Raw genomic sequence first — 25,720 nt, 5'->3', positions numbered from 1 at the left:
ACTGTTTTCACCCAAATCCCCGTTGCATAATGCTCAACAAAGCACCAGCGCCGAACGAGGCCTTACTAGACAGCCGACCATGGAAGATTTGGACCATTTATTTAAGTCAATGTCGCACATGTGGACAACACGTACTTACTCCAATCGCCAAGAAAACGGGGGCATGCAACTGCGTAGCACGGCATAGCTGAACAGCTGATGCAGCCATGCATCCAGGGGTTCATAACACCCTCCTGCTCTTCCGTATCAAGAGCGGAAGAGCACACTTGTAGTCCGGGAGTAGCATGTTTCGGGTACTAAATATAAGTCCCGCTCAAGATTACGTCTTATACACACAACTTTCTCCAATTGGGCAGTAATAAGCCCTGCAAGAGTAGCATGTTTTAGTGCTGTTATTTTTACCATTCTGTGCTAATGATCATTCCAACTAAGCTTATCATTCTCAGCCAATTCTTTTTACCATTCGCTTCTCTTCCATGTATTGTAGTGCAGACATGTGGTTCAATTTACTTCTCTTTCATGTATTTCTTTTAAAAAACAGTAGGTTTAAGGCATGCGTTAAATTAATAACGCCCGAAAGGGCAGACAGTTACAAGATGATGATGGATCAGCTTACAAGACAACAACCACACAAGCCTGGAGGGAGCCCGCCGTCGAAGAGATACCATCTCAGGCATACTCCAAAGTGCCAGTTGCCATGATCCATCTCCAAAGCCGAAGAGAACCCCTGCTCCATCGCCCTGGATCGAAGGGCGCCGCACCGGCCGGAGTTGCTCACCCTAGAGCTCAGACGGAGATCAGGGCCATTGAAACCAGAGAGCAGAGACCAAGCATGACCACCAAAACAGCTCCACCACCAGACCTGAGAGCTCATCCGGTCTAACGCAGGCATCTGGTGCCACGAAGGAACAACAGCTCCAACAAGATATAGCACCCTCGCCCTGCCTCAATTGCCGAGTCGGACACTCTGCCGGGGGTGGTTTGCCATTGAGGCCTTTTTCTTTTGTTCACTCAACCTAAATCTAGAGATGAGTTTGTTATTGAAGGGCCCGTTTGGTACCCTAGGCCAATTTGTTGCCTCACTGCGCCATTGAGAAGAACACCCCTACGTGTTCACGACGGGTCACAGTCCAGAAATGGCCTGTTTTTTAGTCGTCTGGGCCACCTATTTCTGCACCAGGTAGGAAAGTGAGGCCTCATTGTTTGGTTCCTCGTATGATTTTCCTAGCCTCACCTATATAGCAACATGGTGAACTTACCTCACCCATCACAAGCATTCGCACGTCGCCGACCACGAAGCAAGCGACCACCATGGCACCGCCGTTCACGTCAGTCACAAGCATCACCATGACGCCGACCACGAAGACGACGACCGCCATGACACCGCCGGTCACAAGCATGGGCACGTCGTCGACCAGGAAGATGCATACCACCATGGCACCGTCGTTCACGCCGGTCACAAGCAACATCACGGCGCCGACACGAAGACGAAGACCGCCATGACACCGCCGGTCACAAGCATGGACACGTCGTCGACCACGAAGATGAAGACGACCATGGCACCATCGTTGCGAAGGTGAGGCCACCAAACGTGCCCGAAGTTGCCCTAGCTTGCTCGCCCTGCCTTGATTGCCGAGTCGGACACGCTGGTAAGTAATTTACGTGGTTGTCCAAATTCAACGAAAGCCAAGCCGTCATAGTTGCATTCTTGAGTGACCACGTTTGGCCCCGAGCCTTCAGGAAGCCCGAAACTTTCAGAGATACTTCAAATGCGTTTTTTAAAAACTGAACTTCGTTCTCACGTGCTCAGTTTGGTTTTCAAAATTTTGAAATAGTCGCGGGCTGACGGGAGCCGAGATCTATTTTTCATACATCTTACTACAGACCGAAGCATCAGATTGGAGTATCTGAACTGTGATGCAAGGTGCACACATGGGAAAGATGCTACAGACCATCAGAGTAGTGCGTCCATTCCAGGACACCTGCAAGCCTTTACCACTGTTATTTTGTCTGCTTCGTCACCTGAACGAGAAGTACCTGCATTCTTCTTCCTTTTTGCCGGAGAAAAGTACCTGCATTCTGCTCACAAGAGCCACTCGCAGAAGAGAGCAGATGACATCACCAGCACAATTCCAGATGACGATCTGCCCCTGATAAAAACCAGATGACGATCTCCATCACAATGCCCAAATTGGGAATTCAAAACACATGTTACTGAAAACAAAACAGGAAGAGACAGCACTAAGCACAGTTCAGGACACTGGTCATGATTCCAAAGAGCAAAACCTAACACAGCCACACATACCTAAACATGTTACAGTACATTCGACTGGAGGGACATCGTCAATATCACAAAATCACATCACAAATACAAAGAGGCAGCTACAAGTTACTATGGGGCTTACCCATCACTCTGCTCCTCCTGGGTGCTAACATGACTACAACCTAGCAGCACTAAATAGTCATATCTTGCTCCGAGACCAACCTAATTAGGAGCAATTCTAACCAGGACAATGCCAATTAACAGATACAAATTCTCGGATCAACGTTACAGTGAGGGAGGTTACTGGCTCTCTTCGTCTTCGTCTTCCATCTCCTCCTCATCTTCCTTATTGTCAGAGTCGCTGCCACTCCCGGTGCCCGTCGCATCAGGGCCGACATTGTTCTGGTTGTACTGGTAAGAAGGGCGTTGTGAGGCATGAGGATCCTTAAAACGGTACCGGACACGATGATTGCTGCTGGTTGCAACTTCGGTTGCCACAGAGTTTCTCCTGGAAGAACCGTTGCCATCGGCAGCACCGGCGGCCGCGGTGGGGACTGAATTGCCAACCATAGCAGCCATGGCAAGTGAGATAGGGAGTGTGGCACCGTTGTTGGCCTTGGAGAATTCCGTCTGCATCTTGAGGAAGAACTGCACACGTTGTTCCTCCAGCTCGCGTGCAGCTTCCAGGCGGTCCTGCTCCATCCGGAGCTCATGCTCCCTTTTCGAGGACTCCACACGCTCATACACCTCCCCAAGCCGCCGAATGGCTTGCGCCAGGTCGCGCAGGCCCTGCACCCGGTTGCTGCTGTCCGCTCCATTGGCCGACTCCTCAACGCGATGCCTCTTGCCGTTCACGGCCTCAGCCACTGGTTCCGGCGGGAACCCGTCAGAAGACTCTGACGACGCTGCATCCTGTTGCGGCGATGGCATCCTCCGCTTCATGGCTGACGAGGGAAAGGCCGTGCGGGTGCGCTGAGGGAAGTTGACACGCAGAGACATGGGTGCAGTGCTCCGGTTGCTGGGGTTGGAGGAGCCGGAATTCCCCGCCGCCCCGCCAGAATTGCCGGCGAGCTTCTGCAATGGGGCGAGGAGGTAGTCGAGGCGGTCGAAGAAGGGCCACGAGGAGTCCGACTTAGCCTTCTCGACCTTGTACTTCTTCTTGAGGGTGTCGATGCGGTTCTTGCACTGCACATCGGACTTGACCGGCTTGGAATAGCCGTCGCGGGAGGAGACGACCTCGGCGACCTCCTGCCACTGCGGGTGGCGCAGGCTGCCGCGGCCGAGCGCGACGAAGCGCTCGCCCCAGGCGTCGATCAGCGTGGAGGTGGCGCCGTCGCTCCAGGCGTCCTCCCTGCCCCCTCCGCCGCCGCCGCTGGAGGAAGCATGCTTCTGGATGGGGATCGCGAGGGCGAGGTGGCCGGGTGGCACGGCGGCGACGGTGACGGGCTCGGCGATCGGAAGCGGCGAAGGAGAGCGCGACTGGGAGCGCGACGGCGAAGGCGAAGGCGACGGGGAAGCGCCGCCGTCGTCATCCATGGTGCGAGATCTGGACGCCGTCGGCGGCGGCGGTGGGCGAGGGTTTGGGGATATTTCCGGGATGTGGGTAGTGTGGGATGCGGAATTATTCGGGGCTGCTTAGCATTTTGTGGCGTGCGGTGGCCGTCGTGTCCGGCGGCGATGGGAGCTGCTTACCTGGTGCTGCGACGGAGCGGGGACGCCTGTTGGGCTGTTTCTTGTTCAGAGATGGGCCTCTGGGCTGGCCCGCTTCTCGTTATAATTGGGAGACCATCCGTAATCTGTAAAAAAAAGGAGACCACCGCCGCCCGCCGGCCTCGACTAGCTCTGTTCCATCGCACCGGAGATGGCCGGGGCAACCTCGTCGGTGGTTCCCGCTCTCGTCATCTGCTTTCTGTCGCTCGTCCTTTTGCTGCACAGGTTAGACTCTAGATCTCCCCCTCTGAACCTATGGGGGATTCGTATATTGAATTACATTCTGAAGAGAGAGTGGCTTCTTAGCCTTTCTCTGTCATAAACATCTCTCAGATTTCATGGACTAGCATGCTCGCCGCGACAGATCCGAGCAAGATTTCGCTCCTAATCATCACCTTCATACCTAGGTCGCCGCGCCGCTTGCTTACTTGGGATAATTTTGGTGGGGGTAATGATTCTAAATGTTCTCGGGGCTAGCCATAGTAATTCTTAAAGTTGAAGCAGGGTTCATACTTCACTGGAATCGAATTGAATCCAGTCTCATTTTAGGAATGCTTTTGTGGCGCATGTAGTCGCTGGAGGAAGTGCATGTGTACTCTTGTGTAATCTGAATCACGTCCACATGAATGTGTGGTGAACTGACAAGTGATGTGGGGGACTTGGTTTCTGATCAATACAGGTGCCGGATCTGTGGGGCTGTGGATAGAGAGAGGACGCTGGCGATGATCAAGCCGGATGGTTTGTCTGGTAACTACACCGACAAAATCAAGGAGGCCATCTTGGAGTCTGGATTTGACATCATCCAAGAGGCTGTCGTCCTGCTGGATGCAGAGAGGGCATCCCTCTTCTATGCTGAGCATGCCGAGAGAAGCTTCTTCGACAGCCTATTGAAGTATATGACGAGGTATGCTGTTCAAACGGCTTGTGTATTTTGTTCCTCTCCTATGAAAACGAAGGACAGTGTGAATCATATGATATGTTTTCTTTGTGAATGAAATGTATCAAGATGCTTAACTTAATGTGTGATGACGATTATCGTAGGAATTTTTTATGTATTTTTCCATCTCATAGCATGGTAGTTAGGAAAATGCCACTCAGAATGTTGGAAATAGTTGTTTTATTGTGCAACTTCTCTTTTAAGGTGTGCTCCATCAGTACCCGGCACTGAGCTGAATTTGTTTCTTTAGTTGCTTTGTATGAGAAAACCAAGCAGTATCTGAAAACATGCCCACTTCATCCTGATGGTTCTATCTGGACGAGCATTTCGTTGCATAATTCGGTAAGCATGCTCACATTGCATCATAGTAAAATCAGACAGTAGTTCACATCAGATCTTGCTTCACTGAAGTCTGAGCATTTTGGTTTCTTGTCTCATTTGACTCTCTGGCCTAACATCCCTTAACAATGCAAGCAGCCCGTCACATGATTGTTTATGTTTGTTCTGATATTCAGTGGTCCAGTTCATGCTATGGTTCTGGAAAGACATGATGCGGTCTCACACTGGCGAGCTTTGATAGGGCCAACTGATGCAACAAAGGCTAAAGCTTCACATCCTAACAGGTTAAGAACTACCGTCTTCCTTTATTTGTTGATAGCACATTGTGTGAGATCAATGGTAACTCCAGTGCAATATTATTAGTAACTACTAGTAGCAATGTTCCATGGAAACCTTACCGTACTTTTTCATCACCCAAGTGTCTGTGATACATGTCTCGTAGCACTGAGATTAACCTACTGGCAAACCTTAATGTGTTCACTCTTCTTTCTATGCTGGTGCCTTTTATGTTACTCACGAACACCACACTTCTCATTACAGCATTAGAGCAATGTGTGGATTGGACTCTGAAAAAAACTGCGTGCATGGCTCAGATTCACTGCATTCTGCAGCCAGAGAAATTTCATTTTTCTTCAGAGATGCTAAATCTGGTAGAGTCTTTGCTTTTGTATCAAAAGTTATGGAGGTCACCTTGAATTTTCTGACCTTTATTACTATAATAATGCAGAAACCGTGGAACATGACGAGCTGTAGACAATAGAGGTGTGTCCTCCAGAGGCATGTAACTTTGAAAGTTTGAGCGGCCCTTCAAACTGTTAATCGATGAAAACTTCTGTGCATCAAAATGAGGCTAGTCCACATCAAACTTCTCCACTTGGTAGCTTCATGTCTACAGACTGGTTGCCTAAAGCTACGAAGTTGAAATCACCATGAAGAATCTTTTTCGAGCATCCCCATCCATCTGATTGAAGTGCCCCCCATGAAAAATGTAATCGGCTGTACTAGATTCTATGCATTTAGTATTAATGCTGAGCGGCTTGATCATTACAGTGTTGTTTATCAAATACTGTCACTTGTTGGTGCTCAGAATGCAAGTCCAGATGCCATTTGCTGAAAATAACATGCTTCAGTACCATCAAATTATCTCTGCTGTAGATTATCCAAGGGTACTATTTTACCTTGTCCTCATTGATAGTACTGAAAATAAGTGAACTAGTATGAGTGTATGACCTGTAGCTAATGTTGATGAACAGTCTGGGCTTTACTGGTCTGGACTGGTATCAACGAGCTTGCATCGTTACCTTGTTGATGATGTTTTCTTCGTCCCGATGTTCTGGCCTTGATTGGTTGGTCTTGACATCTAGCCAGAAATCAAGGCCACTTGATCTTGACATAATTAAGACCACTTGATCTCGGGAGCCAAAAATCTCCACTCTACATTTAACATGCATTTTGCAATGGACTTGGATATAACCAACAACTTTAGATTAGCATCCCACCAAAAAGAGCCAAAAAATTGGCCCTCAGAAACCCAGAAATATTGCCATTTGAATAATAGGTGTTCCAGCCAAGATTCACCCAAGTTGTGTTCACCGTATTGAGGAATTTATGTAGGTTCTTTAGCTTTGTTGATGTTAGAGCATCTCCACCGGCAGCCCCCAAATAGGCGCCGGCAGGGCGCCGGCGCCCCGCCGGCACCTCCGTTTGGGGGCGCCGACAGTGCATCTTCCATTTAGGGAGGCTGCTTCCACACCGACGCCTCCCAAACGGCGGTCCCCAACTTTTTTTTACAATATTTTGTAATAACGTATCAATCACATTTTATTCATACAATCACACAAATAGAATTAAATTATTCATACAATCAATCAAACAAATATAATTAAATTATTCATACCATCAATCAAATAAATAGTACTTCAATTATTCATACAACCCAACAAACAAATAGTACTTAAATTATTCATACAAGCAAACAAATATTATGCATTGTTGGCTGCTCCTCTCCTCGCCCACAATGCGCAGCTAGATCCGTCTTCAGATGTGCATGGACACCTGCATCTCGAATTTCATTGTGCATATGAAGAAAAGCAGCAAATTCTTGGGGTACATGCTCTACCTCAGCTAGTGACCCTTGATAATCAAATGGATGATCATCCTACACAGGTGTGTCGCGCTCGCTCTCAATGATCATGTTGTGGATGATCACACAGGCGTTCATCACCTCCCACATCTGTGCCTCATATCAAGTGAGAGCAGGGTACCTAACAATGGAGAAATGTTGCTGAAGCACCCCAAAAGTACGCTCAACATCCTTGCGTGTTGCTTTCTGTCATGTTGCAAAATAGGCTTCCATCTCGTTTGATGGAGAGAGAATTGTCTTCACAAATGTAGCATACGTCGGGTAGATACCATCAGCTAGATAGTACCCCTTGTTGTATGCGTGGCCGTTTACCTCAAAGTTCACGGCAGGAGCTTGTCCCTCAGCTAGCCTAGCAAACACCGGAGAGCGCTGCAGCACGTTGATATCATTGTTTGGTCCTACCATGCCAAAAAAATGCATGTCAAATCCAAAGCTCATGGTCTGCAACCGCCTCAAGACTGACACTGCACTCACCAGTATGCCCCTTGTAGATCCCCTGCCAAGCAAAAGGGCAATTCTTCCAGCCCCAATGCATACAGTCAATGCTTCCGAGCATCCCAGCTGCATTTTTTTGCAGGATCCGAGCTGTATCATCTTCTCTTGGTGCTCTCAAATAGTCTTTAGCAAACACCGCTATGACGGCTCGGCAGTTGTAGTCTGTAGAGAGTCTCTGTACATCTCGACTCTGCCATCCGTAGGTAGTCATTAGTTGTATCTGGAGGAGCTCCGTATGCAAGACAGCGCATTCCAGCAGTGCACTTCTGAATTAAGGTGAAGCCCCACAAACCTGTGCAATCTTTCTTGGCCATGAAGTACTTATCGTACTCCCTGACGCCGTGGACAATCTTCAAGAACAGCTCCTTGTTCATCCTAAACCGGCGCCGAAATTCCTTCGGCGAATGAGTCGCGTCGTCGTTGAAGTAGTCGGCGTCAAGCAGCATTGCACCGACTTCACGATGCCGGTTGATGTTCCTCCTCTTGCCTGGCTTTGAGCCGCCGCGCCGAGGCACGACGAAGAAAGGCTGGCGAACGCGCATCATGTTCGTCAGAATCAGCTGTTGCTGTTGCCGCCGAACAACCTGAGCGTTCTGCTCCTCCGTGAACAGCTGCACCATCATCTCGTCATCGCTGTCCATCGCGACAATCGGACGAACACCTTGCGGGCGGGGCGATACTATCGCGGTGGCGGCGAGCTCTATTCCGGGCGAAACAGTGGCCGCCGATCGAGGGGGTGGCGGCCGTGTCGATGGACGACGGTTCCTAGACAGTCGGCGGTGTCTATTGCAAGAAGGGGGGCCGCAGCGGCGACGGCGACGGTGGCGATCTAGAGGGGTGGGAGTCGGCTCGGGCGTGTGTAGGAGGTGGAAAATCGATGTATCTGGCTGCCGGCGAAGGGGCCGGCACGGGGTTGCCGGCGATTCTATTGAACTCCAAAATTGGCCGGCGCTGTATGGAGCACGCCGATGCGAGCCCATTTTCGCTCCCGATCTCCAAATTGCTATCAGGACCACTATCGGGAGGAGCGCAGGTGGAGATGCTCTAATGATTTATTTCCGTACTATGTATATCTAGCAACATGTCGCTTTGAGTTGGATTCGGCCACTGTCTCAGTTCGATTTGAAATTAGGAGTAGAAAATCTGAAAGTTCCGACTTCAGACTGGCGGACGCAACACGCGCTGAACGGCTGAAAAGGAAGTGGAAGGAGGAAAGAGGAGCCAAAACGACCTAGGCCACGGGAGAGGAACTAACCCTAGAATAAATTTCCCCATCGATCCGCCGCGGGGGTTTATCTCCCAGTACCCGAGGATTGCGGCCATCTGATACGATCTGCCTAGGTGAACCCAGACTTCACGCTATGTCTTGGGCCGGCCCGGATGAGCTCCTCCTCTCCACCTCCCTCGCCGGCTTCTTGGACAGTGAGATCCTTCCCTTGCAGTTTCTTCTTCGATTCTCTCCCCGTGTCCCTACTGCTGGTTCTAGGCTGTGTTGCGGGAGTACTTTTTAGCAAGATTTAGCCTTTGGGGGGTATTTTAGTGCCAGTTCGTCTAGTTGAAATCGATAAGATCTGATTGGAATATGTGATGTCTATGGTTCCATGCCATGGTCTGTGCCAGCATTTGATTTTGTTGTCTTGCTCGAAACGAAATTTAGGTGCTGCCTACTTGTTGAAGGTTCAAAGCATCCAGCTAGTTGCGCATGTACCACCATACTTGAAAATACAAAGATCTTGATACACAATCTACCCTAGTAGCAGTTAATTACCTGCACCAGTTCTTCAATTAGTTTCAGGTGATATGAACCCGTCCAGTGGGCGGACCATATCAAATGAAACTAGTAGCAGCATGGTCAAATAGCTGATCGAAGCATAATCTACGAAGACCAATTTGCCTTTTGACTGCTATGTGATACAAAACAATAATGGGAACATTAATTTTGAATTCTGATGTGGAAAGTGCAAAGGATATTATTTCTAAGAGAGAAGCATTTGCTACAATTTCTTATGCATAATATTGCATTGTAAATTTGTAATTTTCTGTATGAATTTGATCAATTGCGTGGTTGCTACGCCGAGTACATCTTGCTATTTGTGTTTGCTATTCTGTTGCCAACTTATGCATATTCCTTCTTACAGAGAAACTCATAGTCCTATTACGAGACGGAAGGAAACTGCTTGGCACCCTGTGTTCATTTGATCAGTTTGGTATGCCACAATGAGATCCATGTTCCTAGTGATTCTGATCCTTAAAATGTCGGCCACCAAGATTGTTTTTACTTAAATTGTTACATCCACAGCAAATGTTGTTCTCCAAGGTGCTTGTGAACGAGTGATTGTTGGAGAACTATATTGTGATGTTCCTCTTGGTCTTTATGTCATCCGGGGAGAGAACGTTGTTTTAATCGGTGAATTGGTAATGATCACTTTTCGCACAATAGATGACCCTACATAGAGTTCATATATCTAATATTCATGTATTCGATATTGAATTGAGCAGGATAGTGAGAAGGATGAACTCCCTGCTCACATGACTTGTGTTCCGGAGGCGGAAATAAGAAAGGCAAGTTATACTCTATTGATAAAACTCTTGTCTGAAAGATATTCAAGATACAATATTCTCCTAGTATTGTTTTAGACTAAGTTTTTTTTGGGCCCCTTGCTGATTTTCGCAGGTACTCTGCTCTTTTTTCCCTCTAATGTTCTCACCTCAGTTTTCCTTAGATCTTAACTAGTCTTGATGATAATCTTTTATCTTAGAAATACTCAGTTTTTTTACAATAATCCTCCAGAAAAACGGTCATCTTAAAATGCTCTTCTAGTCCCAAAGAATCTTGTGTATCATCATTGGAAAAAAAAGAGTTGCATTGCATATAATTTTAGGTAGTTAATTAATAGTCTGAGGCAAATGAAAATACAAAATTTTTGATGTGTTAATTGGACTGTCTTTATTGCCTCTCTTTGGATTGCATGAGGCCATCAATCATATATGATTTTGCATCAATGGCGGCATAAACCATATGATAAGTTTTCTACCTGGTCAGCCTGCCAGTAGTTCAGGTTGGCATCATATAAGATCCTTGATAGATAAACCTACCAGCTCTTAGAAAAAGGTCTAATCAATATTCTGAAATGTGCCTAACCTGTAACCTAGAGAAATTATACCATCCGTAATGGGCTTTAGATTCACCCTTCAACTTGTGCCTTTTATCTGGTCTGAGTAATTTTACGTAGTTGTTTGGTAAGACCATGGGTCCTTCTCAAGTACCCATGACTTCATTGTTTAGTACTACCTCTGTTTCGATGACTAAGGGGCACGCGTATTCCAATACGAACTCTGACCGAAAGAAATGAGCAACAAAATCTTGATTTAAGTGTACGTAATGAGTATTGTTGGATTCGTATTGAATTTTTTTTCTAATGATGCTAGTTTTATACCAACAAAACTTTCTAATGATGCTAGTTTTATACCGAAAATATTTTTATATTTAGATTAATTCTTGGTCAAAGAAAAAATACGGAAAAAGAGGGTGCCTTATTCATTGGAATAGAGGGGGTATATGATCATCAGTACTAACCTAGAATGTCTGTTTTCCATAGTTCCAGTTCCATTATCAACCAAGTACATTTTTTTGTTCCTTTATTTCTGCAAGTGTATTTGCTATTGTTCCTTATATTTTTTTGTATGCTTAAGCAGAACGGTGTCTCTTTCTGATAACCGTTTCCTATTTTTGCTAATATTATCTCTGCCTCCACTCAGGCTGAAAAGGCGGAAAGAGAAGCAAGAGACCTCAAGGGCTCAATGAGGAAACGTATGGAGTTCCTGGACTTTGATTAGAAGCATCCCATTGAAAGGTAGATCGAAGCTGTGATGTTTTTAACTGGCGGCTTCTGCTACATGGAAACATAAACCTTATTTGACCCTGTAGTTTTCGGCCTCGGATCCAAAGCTTTTACCTGTCAAATCCTCCTTAGTAACTTGATGGTGCTGTACAACTCCTGAGCCATGGGAAGTTTCTATTACAGTTCGTAGTTTGCAGTTGTAAAATGGTAAATTGTTTCACATCTATAACTTAGAGACTGATGCTTTCCATTTCCATGACTGTTCAATGTTAACGACCCATGTACATCTCAATTTACGAAGTGCATGTTCTCTACAAGGTTGTGAGCCAAAGGAAACTGTGTTTGTGGTTCTAGACTGCTGCCTTCTTCAGTGCTGTCATGATGCTTGGGTTTGGACTTGATGGTCTCCGTTGGCAAGTGTTCCGCCAAACTGTTGATATGCAGGGTAGGCAATTGTGTACTCATTTTACCAAGCCACTTTTTAATTTTGGCAGTTTTTGTAACTTCTGTCAAAAAGTTGTTCAAAACTTTTAAAAAAATGTAAAAAAATCTGTAGTTGAAACTGTATCTAGTGAGTAAAATGGGAAAATTGTAGATCATTTAGTCGTTTGATTTTTAAATTTTGTAGTTCTTGTAACTTTTGGCCAAAACCTAATCTTACGGAAGGTATCAAGAAAAAATCTGAAAACAATGACAACAGCTCAAAGTTCACCGGCAGAACGAAATGCTACAATTTTTCCTGCTTTTCTTAATGGCTTTGAAAATGAAAACTGAAAGTTGCAAGGACTGCGAAAATTGAGAATTACTTGGCAAAATAAGTTCTGAAAAATCCAGTTTACTCTGTACATGTAGCTTGAATTAATATTTTTTCTTTTCCTAAAATTCTATATTATATGTACGAATTTTGGTTGAAAGTTTGGAAAATGTAAAATCTTTCAAAGGCCAGAGAGCAATACAGTCTTCTCAGCCACGTGGCACATGACCGGTGGGACCGAGCTGTCTAACACGCTGTCAATTTGACCAAATTTCAGCATTTGGAATAACTTACCCCAAAAAATTGATGTTTATTAAACAAACCGCGAAACGAATTTGACAGTTGAGTTGCAGGTCCAAAAGCGAAACAGTAAATTTGCAGTGAGCGCCCACGAGTGTGGAAACTGCACCAAGAAGACTAACGTCCTGCAGATAAGGAACCGCTCCCACGAAAAGACAGCGGGCGATCTCTGCCGGCAAACTACACCGGCCAGCCGCCGGTCCCTGCCTCCTTCATCGGCCATTTTGGCGACGGGAGGGGGTGGAGACCCCGGAGTATCGGCTCCGGCCAGTAGTTAGGGTTGGCAAGTGTTTTCTTGGGGCGTCGTTCTATGGAGAAGATTGCGTCGCGTCGGAATAATTTGCCTCTGCTTTTTCTCCATCTCGGCGTCGCTCTAACCGGTGATGTCGGAGGGCAGGTGGCCTGGTCTTCTCGCCGGTCTTCGGATCTGGTGAGCTTCGTGTCTGGCGGTTGGCGTTCGGCACTTTCGCGGGTGACGATTGCGTTGGCTGTTGCAGTTATGTCTGGCGTCTTGCAGTTGGGTGTGAGGATGACGGCAGGCGGCAGCATTTGTCTTCTTCGACTGAGCCTGAAGAAGATGACGGTGTTGGGATCTGGTGACCACGGGGAAGATCCTCGGCCGACGTGCCACAAAGTCTCGGGCTCGTTCTCTGCGACAATCCAGTTCATCGGCTCAAAAAGCATCATTGAATGCGATGGTGCTCTCCCAGATCTAGGTGTGGTGGTTGTTCGCCTCTTTTTTTCCAGCGCTACCATGGTGGCAGTGGAGGAAGATGGACGATGTTTCGGCGAGGCACATGTTTCTCCAAGGGTGAACTTGTAGTTTTACTTCTTGTGAGTATTCTTATGCAAAGTTACTTGATGCAAATGTTTGTCTTGTGTGGTGATCATATGTGTAATCTCAGATTGTCTGATGAAATATATGGTTACATAAAAAAAGACTAGAAGCGGTTCTTAAACCATTTCCATCTGCGTCCCCCCTCCCCCAAAGCGTGTCGCTTTTAGGGAGGGTCTGCTTTCAGTCGTGTTTTTAAATAGAAATTTAAATTTGAACGGAAAACTTTAGAAGTCATTCTAATTTATTATATATTACAAGAATTTAAATAAACTTTAACTAAATTTAAACTAAAATAAACTAACGGTGCTTGCGGCAGCGGAAGCGGAAGCAATCGTAGTACTTGAAGAAGTTGTAGTCCTCGTCGGCGGGCGGCTTGCCGCGAGGGTCAGCGGGCTCGTCGTTCACCGCGCCGCTGGTAACAGCTTCGTCGTTGTTGCGTGTGAGGTCAACGAGTGGCCTGCCAATGTCACGGATGGACATGGCGATCACGTCCTCGATGTTGCCCTCCCATGCGTTGTGTTCGTTCAGCGACGACAAGTACTAAGCGTTGTGTCGTCGGGGTCATCGATGCTTGCGATGCGGCGTTGGTGGCAGAGGAGCGATGTCAGCCCGTCCTCTTCCTCCTTCACCTCTAGCTTCGGGACGACAAGGGTGGCTACCACGGCTAACCCGTTGCGTCGGCTCGTAGATCGATATGCCGACGCCACTGCCACTTCCACGTCTGCGCTGGGGCACCGGCGTACTCCTCCTTCACCTCGCGCATCGGCAAGGGGTAGGGGAGATGCGGTAGTACGAGGAGGACGACGTCGAGCGCGCCAGCCCAGACGATGAGGAATGTGAGGAAGAGGTAGCCAACCTTCTCGGAAGCCAGCGCGATGGCGATGGCGGCGGGGACAGCGGCATCTCCAGCCTAGGGCCACCGTTGTGGATTCCGTCAAGGAGGACAGAGATGTTTTTAGACTTGCAGTGTCTAATATGTTTTCCAATCTCTACAAGCATTGTGATGCCCTCTACTAATAATTTTTGCTGGAAGAAGTTCCGAGGAATTCCTGATTGCTAGAGCGAGGTATCGAGAAAATTTAGACGATAAGAGAAACATATGAGGATTGAGGACACACACGAAAGAAAAACCGAAGAAGAAAGGAACCATGATGGTTGGAAGGGAAGAACACATACTCATACATGCGTTGATTTTACTAGTATCTTTTCTCTTTAGACCCACACGAAATTAGGAACACATTGACACTAATTATGCAGTTTGCCTGAAAGAAAAAAGAAAAAAGGGCAAGACAGAGTTTTATGCATGCAGACGACGCGAGAAGATGAGCGCTACCGGCCACCGCGCTTCGGCGGCTACTACACCGGAGCTTGGCGCGTCCTGGCTGATACCGGACTACCGGGAAACGGAAGGGAGTTCCTGCCACGTCGCCGCCTGCTGAGCCGAGAGCGCCCTCACCAGAAGGGGCGGGCGTTGGGCACGAAGGGGGTGGCGAAGCAGGGCTCGATGCCGATCCACGGCTGGCATGACGACGACGCGCCGTGCGGCCCCGGCGGTGGCTGGAGCGCGGCCATGTAGACCTCGGCCAGCTTGCGGACGGCGCGGAGGAGCCAGCGCAGCCGGAGCCGGCGCAGGAGCCCGCGCCCGCGGACGCGGCCGCCCCCAGCCCCTGCTGCCGTGCCGCCGCCGCCCAGCCGGACGATGGGGAGCCTCCGGCGCCGGCCGAGGCCGCGCCACAGCAGCGCCCCCTTCTGGCGTCGGCGCGGCGTGACGTTGCATGGCGCGTCCCCCATCCTTGGGCGCGCGGCTGCTCTCTCTCTCTCTCTCTTGTGCGCTCGGTGGCCACGGCTATGGCTTGTATCTTGCCTTTTGTTTGGGCGTCTTCCGTCGAGTATCGGTGTATGGTGGACATATGTCCATACATGCTGACCCTCCTTTGCCTCTGGTCCTGGCATATATGGTGGCATATGGACTTGGTCGATCACGTGTAGTACAAGGCTACAAGCACACCATGCATCAGGGCTCCATGAGTGAACCGTTTACGACGGAGTCAACTTTAGGTTTAGGAAGAACCGGCCAAAACCCCAGGTACTGCTACCGATAGAGTTTGCGTCATGCAAAGCCTTTCCCACCGGAAGTAGAGTCACTGATGACGACGCCTACGTGCTCTATCTATCTATCTATCGCTAGCGGCATTGCGTGCCTCACCCTGCGGTTGCAGCCTTTCTCGACGGGAGTAGTGACTGACTATCATCCATCCACCTTTGGGTTTGGACGCTTTCCCTGCTCATCACGTCGACGGGGCGGCCATTTATGGCGCATTCCTACGTGCGTGCGTGGTTCACCGATGAGACGCGCAGGGCAGGGGATGCCAAGCCCGAACCGAGCCGGCACGGCGGCACGCGTTGCGCTTGTGGCTATGCGTGTGAGTTCTTTTGGCGTGAAAGCCTAGTGCTACTGCGAGCTCTGGTGCACTCGGGCAAACGTTTCTGTTTCTCAAGGTTTATACATCACTAGTGGAAAACGGGGCTATAGGCCCGGTCCATTTGGGCCTTCAGTCCCGGTTTTCAAACCGGGACCAATAAGGCAGGACTAAAGGGTTCCGGTTCAAAGTTGCACCGGGCCTAAAGGCGGCGCCACGTGGTGTGGCCAGGAAGCTCGCGGTGGATGGCCTTTGGTCCCGGTTCGTGGTACGAACCGGGCCTGTGAGTTCTCGCCGCGGCGCAGAATTGCTATTTCTCTGCCGCGGCACAGGTTTCGGCTGTAGCAGCGTTTCTCTGCCGCGGCAGAGAAACAGGGCATTTCTCTGCCGCGGCAGAGTTTCATTAATGCATATATATCATTCAAAAAACCACAAAATATCGTCGTGAATATATATATACATCGTCAACAGTACACGTAATGCATGCATATTTACAATATAAAGCTAGTCGGATCTCTTTACTAAATCTATTAGCCTCTACGGAGTTCCTCCATATCTATGACCTAGCATAGTGCTCTCCACCTTGGGTAATGACCTCGGTAATAAAGAATCCCGCGATTTCCTCTTGAATTGCTCGTATTTGGGCATCCGTTATGAGAGTGTCCCGCAGGCGTTTCATCTATATTTAAAAAAGGGAGATCAATATATGAATGGAACTCAATACAATAGATGGTACTAATTAAGATAATTGTGAGGATTTGTTATCGTACACGAGTGTGGTGTATACGGGCATCCCCACCCTTGGGACAGGCCATGTCACGAATGAAGGTGCAGACGTAGTATCCACATAAGTTATTCCCGGGTTCCTGCCTCATACACTTTTCCAAAAAATAGTTCCATCAAACTAATAATCAAGCATCGTATTGAAAGTAAATATCATATATATAGAGTTTCACGGACATAGATATATAGTACTACTTACAGGGTAATCTTGAAATGTAAGCTCCGGTTTCCATGTACCCGGAACAGTATTGATGAGCCGTTTCCAGGCCCTGCCCGGCAAGAAATAATGAGTAAATGAGTTATTGATTAGTTGATGAAATCGTCGAATTAGAACAGATGAAGATGCCAATACGAAATTGATTGAAATTACCTCTGGAGGATGGCAGCCATGTTCGCCCATTCCGCATATTCTTTACGTTTCGAGTCCATGACATTTACGACTCCTTTGTGAAGATCAATGATTAGGAGAATAAAGTGGAATCTGCACAAGCATAGCTCAATGATTACGAGAATAAAGTGGAAGGTGCACAAGCATAATGTATGTTATATATAACACTCACTTGAAGTTGTAGGGAAAGAATATATCCTGTTTGTTTGCTTGCTTCACTAAAAACATTAACATGTTGTCCTCTGTGTCCTTGGGGTAGTCTCGAACCGTAACTTCATGAACTGTGTTTGGGTCTATGAACCCCAGCGGTAGGAGCTTACCTCTTTTGTATTCGAGCTTCTTCATTCTGCATAATTAAATATATAGCGTACACAAAGAATATAGTGAGGATAATTGTTAGTGCAAATGAATGAGCGCTGAGCTACAGACTTAATTACATAAATAAATCACTTACAGGCAGTAGCAGCGATGACGGCTTTGTCGAGGGCGTCTTGATTGAATAACTGAAACAGTTCTTCTAACTCAAGGTTTATCTCCTCGACCCCCGGAAGTAATGCTCATCTCTAAGATACACCGTGAGGTAGCGATCACCTCTTCGACGAGGCTTTCAGGTACCGGTCATGCAACCTTCGCATCCGAGTCCCTAGACGCGCGAGCTCGCCGGGTTTGACGAGATCTTTTCCGTATTTATACTTGTTTACCACTTGAGCCGTTGGATAGTAATCTTCGTACTCAACCGATGCTCCCCGAGCTCTAGCATCCCGTTCGATCATCGATGCCGTCTCCGGATCATGATAGGGCTCCACGACGAAGTGGGCTACGGCCTGAATGTCCTGCTTGTCCAAGGCCGGGCGACTTTTTTGCTTCTTTGCTCGCTCTAGAGGACTGTCCAAAAGAGCGGTCATAATCAGCTCTCAGCTCAGGTCTCTTCATTCTCGTCTCGGCAAAGTGCTTCACTTTATGCGGTGGAATAAACATCTTCTTCGGCGCAAGAAACGCCTTTTGCTCTTCGATCTGCTCATGTGGTAACAACTGCGGAGTCCGTGCCCTCATCGGAGTTGATGATCTCTTCGGAGGCTGTAGGAGGTGCCGCGGTTAGCTTCCTCTTTTGCTTAAGTGGAGGCGGCGGAGTCTCCTGACGAGGAGGAGGCGGCGGAGTATTCTCACGCGGAGGAGACTGCTCATGCACATGGGAATAATCATCGTGCAGAGGAGAATCATCACGCGGAGGAGACTGCGCAGGTGGCGGAGGAGGCGGACAAGTTGGCCTGCTTGGTGGCTTCTCACCTGGAAACACAATGTTCTCCTTCCGCCATTGCACGGTGGTTCTACGGGCTTCTCCCAGTTCTTTGATTTCCCCATCTTCACTGCGGGGTGCTCAAGCACCAACCCCTCATAATCTGTCAACACTTCATCCACCATCACAACAGACAAAGTCGTCTTGGACCGGACGGCAATGGTAAGACCTTGTAGGTAAGAGGATGCCGACCGCCGCCTTGAAGGATAGGTTGAAAACTTTAACATGCAGCTCACAAGGACGGCTCTCAGTGAGATCATTCACGGGGGGGGGGGGTAGCGAGGAGGCTCGACCACCTGGTCATCATCATCTTTATCCACCTGCTGACTGGAAGCCACGCTGCTTTTCCGGTGTTGTTGAGATTGCAGCGGGACGAGGGCATTGAGCAATGCAGGATCTACAGCCTGCCCCTGAGCCATCTGGGATGTAAGTACTTGGGTTACCATGGTTAATTGGGCTTTCATGGTGCTCATACCCTCCTCTAAGGAGGCTATGCGGTCTGTTTCCCTTGCCTTTCTCCTCTCATGGCTTTTATCAGGAAATCTCTTCCTTTCCGCAGGAAAGCCATACTTCCACGGAACGGAGCCTTCCGTGCCTCGTGTTCGTCCGCCGTGTTCTTTGTTCCCAAGGGCGCGTGTCAGCTCATCGTTCTCTCTTTCGGGCTGGAACCTTCCCTCCACCACGTCCTTATGTGCTTTTTCCAGGGCTTCAATGGGAAACTTCAGATGAGCTTTCTTATAGATGCACTTCCCTGTTTCTGGATGCAACGTTCCCCCAATCCCGTAGAACCACTCCTTACACCGTTCGATCCAACCGTGTGTCCCTAATCTGATCCCTTTCCTGGTCAGTTCCGCCTCAGCTGCCTGCCACATAGGACGGTTAGCTCTGTCCACCTGGACCCAGAATTTGGTGATATAGCTTCAACGCAACATTTGCCTTATTTGTTTCCGACCTTTTCAGAAATTCTTCTGACTCCGTGCTGTACTTCACGAATTCGTCCCAGTGATTTTTTACCTTCTCACTGTCCGGAGTCTTCTTTTTCTTGATAAGGCCGCGCAATCTTTTCTTGTGGTTCTTGAATAGTTCGGCCATCTTCTTCTTGGCAAACTCGCGGAGGGCCTGCTCCATCTTGGCCTTTTCAGCGTCATCCGCCTCTTCGGGTACTATGTTGAAATGTGCCATGAGCTTGGTCGAATGTTGTTTTTGGCTACCTCATCGATATAAAGACCTTGAGCTTCTTCCTCTGCGCAGACAGCACTAGTCCCTTCGGCTTGTTCCATTCTCGAACGGTGATCGGGACGTGGTCCCTAACAAGCACTCCGCATTGAGCTATAAATGCCTTTGCACCTTTCTCCGGAGCAATCGGTTTACCATCCTTAGCGATGTGGGTGATGTCGTGCCTAACACCGTCGTCCAACTTTTTGGCCGGGCCTCGCTTCCTCGACTTTACGGAAGAAGTGCTCGATCCGGAGGGCTAAAAAAGAAATAATTCATAGTCGAGTACAATTTAATTAGTTAATGCATCTAGTCGATCAACATCGGCTTAATTAATTTATATACCTGGGTGGTAACTACGGTTCCGGAGCCATTATGATGATCTTCTTCCTCACCGGCGCCATTAGGATCTTCTTCCTCAATATTCTCCGCTCCCTCACCGGAGTCATTCAAAAAAGTTGCGGTGACATCGTCATCGCCATCTGGAATAACGTCGTCGTCGCGATCATCCAGAGTACCGTGGGCTATGAGGTTCTTGATGTCTACGGGTGCTTCTATTCTTGTAGACAGTGTTGGGCCTCCAAGAGCAGAGGTTTGTAGAACAGCAGCAAGTTTCCCTTAAGTGGATCACCCAAGGTTTATCGAACTCGGGGAGGAAGAGGTCAAAGATATCCCTCTCATGCAACCCCGCAACCACAAAGCAAGAAGTCTCTTGTGTCCCCAACACACCTAATAGGTGCACTAGTTCGGCGAAGAGATAGTGAAATACAGGTGGTATGAATAAATATAAGCAGTAGTAACGGCGCCGGAAAAGTGCTTGCCGGCGTGTGGTTGATGGTGGTAATATTGCGGGAAGTACGGATGCGGTAAAACAAGTAAACAAGCAGACGATAGCGATATTTAGGAACAAGGCCTAGGGATCATACTTTCACTAGTGGACACTCTCAACTTTGATCACATAACAGAATAAATAGATAAATGCTAGACTCTACACTCTCTTGTTGGATGATGAACACCACTAACTGTGTAGGATTACACGAACCCTCAATGCCGGAGTTAACAAGCTCCACAATATTCGATGTTCATATTTAAATAACCTTAGAGTGCATGACAGATCAACATAACCAAACCAAGTACTAACATAGCATGCACACTGTCACCTTCACACTACGAAAGGAGGAATAGATCACATCAACACTATCATAGCAATAGTTAACTTCATAATCTACAAGAGATCACAATCATAGCCTACGCCAAGTACTACACGATGCACACACCTGTCACCATTACACCGTGCGGGAGGAATAAACTACTTTAATAACATCACTAGAGTAGCACGCAGATATATTGTGATACAAAACACATTGCAATCATAAAGAGATATAAATAAGCACTTCACTATGCCATTCATAACGGTGAATAAGTATTCCGTGAAATATAGCCTAAGAGACCCACACGGTGCACACACTCGTCACCTTTACACACGTGGGACAAGGAGTCTCCGGAGATCACATAAGTAAAACCCACTTGACTAGCATAATGACATCTAGATTACAAGCATCATCATATGAATCTCAATCATGTAAGGCAGCTCATGAGATTATTGTATTGAAGTACATAGGAGAGAGATTAACCACATAGCTACCGGTACAGCCCCGAGCCTCGATGGAGAACTACTCCCTCCTCATGGGAGACAACAGCGTTGATGGAGATGGCGGTGGTGTCGATGGAGGAGCCTTCCGGGGCACTTCCCCGTCCCGGCGGCGTGCCGGAACAGAGACTCCTGTCCCCCGGATCTTGGCTTCGCGATGGCGGCGGCTCTGGAAGGTTTCTCGTACCGTCGCTTTTCCGTATCGAAGTTTTAGGTCAGGGACCTTTATATAGGCGAAGAGGCGGCGTCAGAAGGTCAACGAGGCGACGACACAACAGGGGGGCGCGTGCCCCCCCTTGGCCGCGCCAGGGTCATGTGTGGTGGGCTTGTGGCCCCCCTCTGGCGACTCTCGGGTGTTCTGGAAGCTTCGTGGAAAAATAGGATGATGGGCCTTGATTTCGTCCGATTCCGAGAATATTTCCTTACTAGGATTTCTGGAACCAAAAACAGCAGAAAACAGGAACTGGCCCTTCGGCATCTCGTCAATAGGTTAGTTCCGAAAAACGCATAAATATGACATATAATGTGTACAAAACATGTAGATATCATCAATAATGTGGCATGGAACATAAGAAATTATCGATACGTCGGAGACGTATCAGCATCCCCAAGCTTAGTTCATGCTCGTCCCGAGCAGGTAAACGATAACAAAGATAATTTATGGAGTGACATGCCATCATAACCTTGATCATACTATTGTAAGCATATGTAATGAATGCAGCGATCAAAACAATGGTAATGACATGAGTAAACAAATGAATCATAAAGCAAAGACTTTTTATGAATAGTACTTCAAGACAAGCATCAATAAGTCTTGCATAAGAGTTAACTCATAAAGCAATAAATCAAAGTAAAGGTACTGAAGCAACACAAAGGAAGATTAAGTTTCAGCGGTTGCTTTCAACTTGTAACATGTGTATCTCATGGATATTGTCAATATAGAGTAATATAACAAGTGCAATATGCAAGTATGTAGGAATCAATGCACAGTTCACACAAGTGTTTGCTTCTTGAGGTGGAGAGAGATAGGTGAACTGACTCAACATAAAAGTAAAAGAAAGGTCCTTCAAAGAGGAAAGCATCGATTGCTATATTTGTGCTAGAGCTTTTATTTTGAAAACAAGAAACAATTTTGTCAACGGTAGTAATAAAGCATATGTATCATGTAAATTATATCTTACAAGTTGCAAGCCTCATGCATAGTATACTAATAGTGCCCGCACCTTATCCTAATTAGCTTGGACTACCGGATCATCGCAATACACATGTTTTAACCAAGTGTCACAAAGGGGTACCTTCATGCCGCCCTGTACAAAGGTCTAAGGAGAAAGCTCGCATTTTGGATTTCTCGCTTTTGATTATTCTCAACTTAGACATCCATACCGGGACAACATGGACAACAGATAATGGACTCCTCTTTAATGCATAAGCATGTGGCAACAATTAGTGTTCTCATATGAGATTGAGGATATATGTCCAAAACTGAAACTTCCACCATGATTCATGGCTTTAGTTAGCGGCCCAATGTTCTTCTCTAACAATATGCATGCTCTAACCATTAAAGTGGTAGATCTCTCTTACTTCAGACAAGACGGACATGCATAGCAACTCACATGATATTCAACAAAGAGTAGTTGATGGCGTCCCCAGAAACATGGTTATCGCAACACAAGCAACTTAATAAGAGATAAAGTGCATAAGTACATATTCAATACCACAATAGTTTTTAAGCTATTTGTCCCATGAGCTATATGTTGTAAAGGTAAAGAATGGAAATTTTAAAGGTAGCACTCAAGCAATTTACTTTGGAATGGCGGAGAAATACCATGTAGTAGGTAGGTATGGTGGACACAAATGGCATAGTGGTTGGCTCAAGGATTTTGGATGCATGAGAAGTATTCCCTCTCGATACAAGGTTTAGGCTAGCAAGGTTATTTGAAACAAACACAAGGATGAACCGGTGCAGCAAAACTCACATAAAAGACATATTGTAAACATTATAAGACTCTACACCGTCTTCCTTGTTGTTCAAAACTCAATACTAGAAATTATCTAGACTTTAGAGAGACCAAATATGCAAACCAAATTTAGCAAGCTCTAGGTGTTTCTTCATTAATGGGTGCAAAGTATATGATGCAAGAGCTTAAACATGAGCACAACAATTGCCAAGTATCAAATTATTCAAGACATTTTAGAATTACTACATGTAGCATTTTCCGTTTCCAACCATATAACAATTAACGAAGCAGTTTCAACCTTCGCCATGAAAAATAAAAGCTAAGAACACATGTGTTCATACGAACCAGCGGAGCGTGTCTCTCTCCCACACAAGCATTTATTCAAACAAAAACAAACAGACGCTCCAAGTAAAGTACATATGATGTGACCGAATAAAAATATAGTTTCAAGAGAAGGAACCTGATAATTTGTTGATGAAGAAGGGGATGCCTTGGGCATCCCCAAGCTTAGATGCTTGAGTCTTCTTAAAATATGCAGGGGTGAACCACCGGGGCATCCCCAAGCTTGGAGCTTTCACTCTTCTTGATCATAGTATATCATCCTCCTCTCTTGACCCTTGAAAACTTCCTCCACACCAAACTCGAAACAACTCATTAGAGGGTTAGTGCGCAATAAAAATTAACATGTTCAGAGATGACACAATCATTATTAACACTTCTAGACATTGCATAAAGCTACTGGACATTAATGGAGCAAAGAAATTCATCCATCATAGCAAAAGAGGCAATGCGAAATAAAAGGCAGAATCTGTCAAAACAGAACAGTCCGTAAAGATGGATTTTATTGAGGCAACAGACTTGCTCAAATGAAAATGCCCAAATTGAATGAAAGTTGCGTACATATCTGAGGATCACGCACGTAAATTGGCATATTTTTCTGAGCTACCTACAGAGAGGCAGGTCAGAATTCGTGACAGCAAAGAAATCTGTTTCTGCGCAGTAATCCAAATCTAGTATGAACCTTACTATCAAAGACTTTACTTGGCACAACAAAGCACAAAACTAAGATAAGGAGAGGTTGCTACAGTAGTAAACAACTTCCAAGACTCAAATATAAACAAAGTACTGTAGCAAAATAAACACATGGGTTATCTCCCAAGAAGTTCTTTCTTTATAGCCATTAAGATGGGCTCAACAGTTTTTATGATGCACTCGCAAGAAATAGTATTTGAAGCAAAAAAAAAGAGCATCAAGAGGTAAATTCAAAACAAATTTAAGTCTAACATGCTTCCTATGCAAAGGAATCTTGTAAATAAACAAATTCAAGAAGCATAATGCAACAAGCATAGAAAGATAAAACAAGTGCAGCTTCAAGATTTTCAGCAAAAAGAGAGGTATTTTAGTAACATGAAAATTTCTACAACCATATTTTCCTCTCTCATAATAACTTTCAGTAGCATCATGAGCAAACTCAACAATATAACTATCACATAAAGCATTCTTATCATGAGTCTCATGCATAAAATTATTACTCTCCACATAGGCATAATCAATTTTATTAGTTGAAGTGGGAGCAAATTCAACAAAGTAGCTATCATTATTATTCTCATCATCAAATATAGGAGGCATATTGTAATCGTAATCAAATTTATCCTCCATAACAGGCGGTACTAAAAGACTACTATCATTATAATCATCATAAATAGGAGGCAAAGTATCATCAAAGTAAATTTCCTCCTCAATGCTTGGTGGACTAAAAAGATCATGCTCATCAAAACCAGCTTCCCCAAGCTTAGAATTTTCCATATCATTAGCAACAATGGTGTTCAAAGCGTTCATACTAATATGTTCCATGGGTTTTTTAATTTTCGCATCAAACCATCCATGTCTTAAATCGGGAAATAGAATAAGAAGCTCATTGTTGTCCATTATGCCTAACTAGTGTAAACAAGAAACAAAAAGATGCAATTGCAGGATCTAAAGGAAATAGCTTCGAACACTCACACAATGGCGCCAGAAAAGTACTCTTACCTGGGACCGGAGTATGAGTGCCTTTTACCTTTCCTCCCCGGCAACGGCGCTAGAAAAGTGCTTGATGTCTACGGGTGCTTCTATTCTTGTAGACAGTGTTGGGCCTCCAAGAGCGAGAGGCTTGTAGAACGGCAGCAAGTTTCCCTTAAGTGGATCACCCAAGGTTTATCGAACTCGGGGAGGAAGAGGTCAAAGATATCCCTCTCATGCAACCCTGCAACCACAAAGCAAGAAGTCTCTTGTGTCCCCAACACACCTAATAGGTGCACTAGTTCGGCGAAGAGATAGTGAATACAGGTGGTATGAATAAATATAAGCAGTAGAAACAGCGCCAGAAAAGTGCTTGCTGGCGTGTG

The 25,720-nt window shown here is 46.5% G+C and overlaps 3 protein-coding genes across 3 annotated transcripts; 2 read left to right on the top strand and 1 right to left on the bottom strand.

Moving 5' to 3' along the window:
• Nucleotides 1-2,215: 2,215 nt before the first annotated feature.
• On the bottom strand, nt 2,216-3,937 carry LOC124688393 (trihelix transcription factor ASIL1-like). Its single transcript, XM_047222079.1, has one exon. The coding sequence runs from the start codon at nt 3,797-3,799 to the stop codon at nt 2,564-2,566; it is 1,236 nt and encodes a 411-aa protein (XP_047078035.1). The 5' UTR covers nt 3,800-3,937; the 3' UTR covers nt 2,216-2,563.
• A 155-nt stretch (nt 3,938-4,092) lies between these two features.
• LOC124688392 (probable nucleoside diphosphate kinase 5) lies at nt 4,093-6,482 on the top strand. Its single transcript, XM_047222078.1, has 5 exons — nt 4,093-4,198; nt 4,653-4,877; nt 5,426-5,533; nt 5,790-5,899; nt 5,977-6,482. The coding sequence occupies exons 1-5, from the start codon at nt 4,125-4,127 to the stop codon at nt 6,000-6,002; spliced, it is 543 nt and encodes a 180-aa protein (XP_047078034.1). The 5' UTR covers nt 4,093-4,124; the 3' UTR covers nt 6,003-6,482.
• A 2,569-nt stretch (nt 6,483-9,051) lies between these two features.
• On the top strand, nt 9,052-12,021 carry LOC124688390 (sm-like protein LSM1B). Its single transcript, XM_047222076.1, has 5 exons — nt 9,052-9,309; nt 10,026-10,094; nt 10,187-10,302; nt 10,387-10,449; nt 11,647-12,021. Exons 1-5 carry the CDS (start codon nt 9,249-9,251, stop codon nt 11,722-11,724), a joined length of 387 nt encoding a protein of 128 aa, XP_047078032.1. The 5' UTR covers nt 9,052-9,248; the 3' UTR covers nt 11,725-12,021.
• The last annotated feature ends 13,699 nt before the right edge of the window (nt 12,022-25,720 follow it).

The sequence above is a fragment of the Lolium rigidum genome, chromosome 2 (genome assembly GCF_022539505.1).
Source record: "Lolium rigidum isolate FL_2022 chromosome 2, APGP_CSIRO_Lrig_0.1, whole genome shotgun sequence".
Lineage (NCBI taxonomy): Eukaryota > Viridiplantae > Streptophyta > Magnoliopsida > Poales > Poaceae > Lolium > Lolium rigidum.
Note: the sequence above shows the minus strand (reverse complement) of the source record. Positions and strands in the feature narration are given on the sequence as shown.

Coding starts and splice junctions, on each gene's coding strand:
- LOC124688393 (XM_047222079.1), bottom strand. CDS start 3,799: ATGGATGACGACGGCGGCGCTTCCCCGTCGCCTTCGCCTTCGCCGTCG.
- LOC124688392 (XM_047222078.1), top strand. CDS start 4,125: ATGGCCGGGGCAACCTCGTCGGTGGTTCCCGCTCTCGTCATCTGCTTT. Junction 4,878..5,425: donor CTATTGAAGTATATGACGAG/GTATGCTGTTCA, acceptor TCTGATATTCAG/TGGTCCAGTTCATGCTATGG. Junction 5,900..5,976: donor CTTCAGAGATGCTAAATCTG/GTAGAGTCTTTG, acceptor ATAATAATGCAG/AAACCGTGGAACATGACGAG.
- LOC124688390 (XM_047222076.1), top strand. CDS start 9,249: ATGTCTTGGGCCGGCCCGGATGAGCTCCTCCTCTCCACCTCCCTCGCC. Junction 10,095..10,186: donor GTGTTCATTTGATCAGTTTG/GTATGCCACAAT, acceptor TTACATCCACAG/CAAATGTTGTTCTCCAAGGT. Junction 10,303..10,386: donor TTGTTTTAATCGGTGAATTG/GTAATGATCACT, acceptor TGAATTGAGCAG/GATAGTGAGAAGGATGAACT.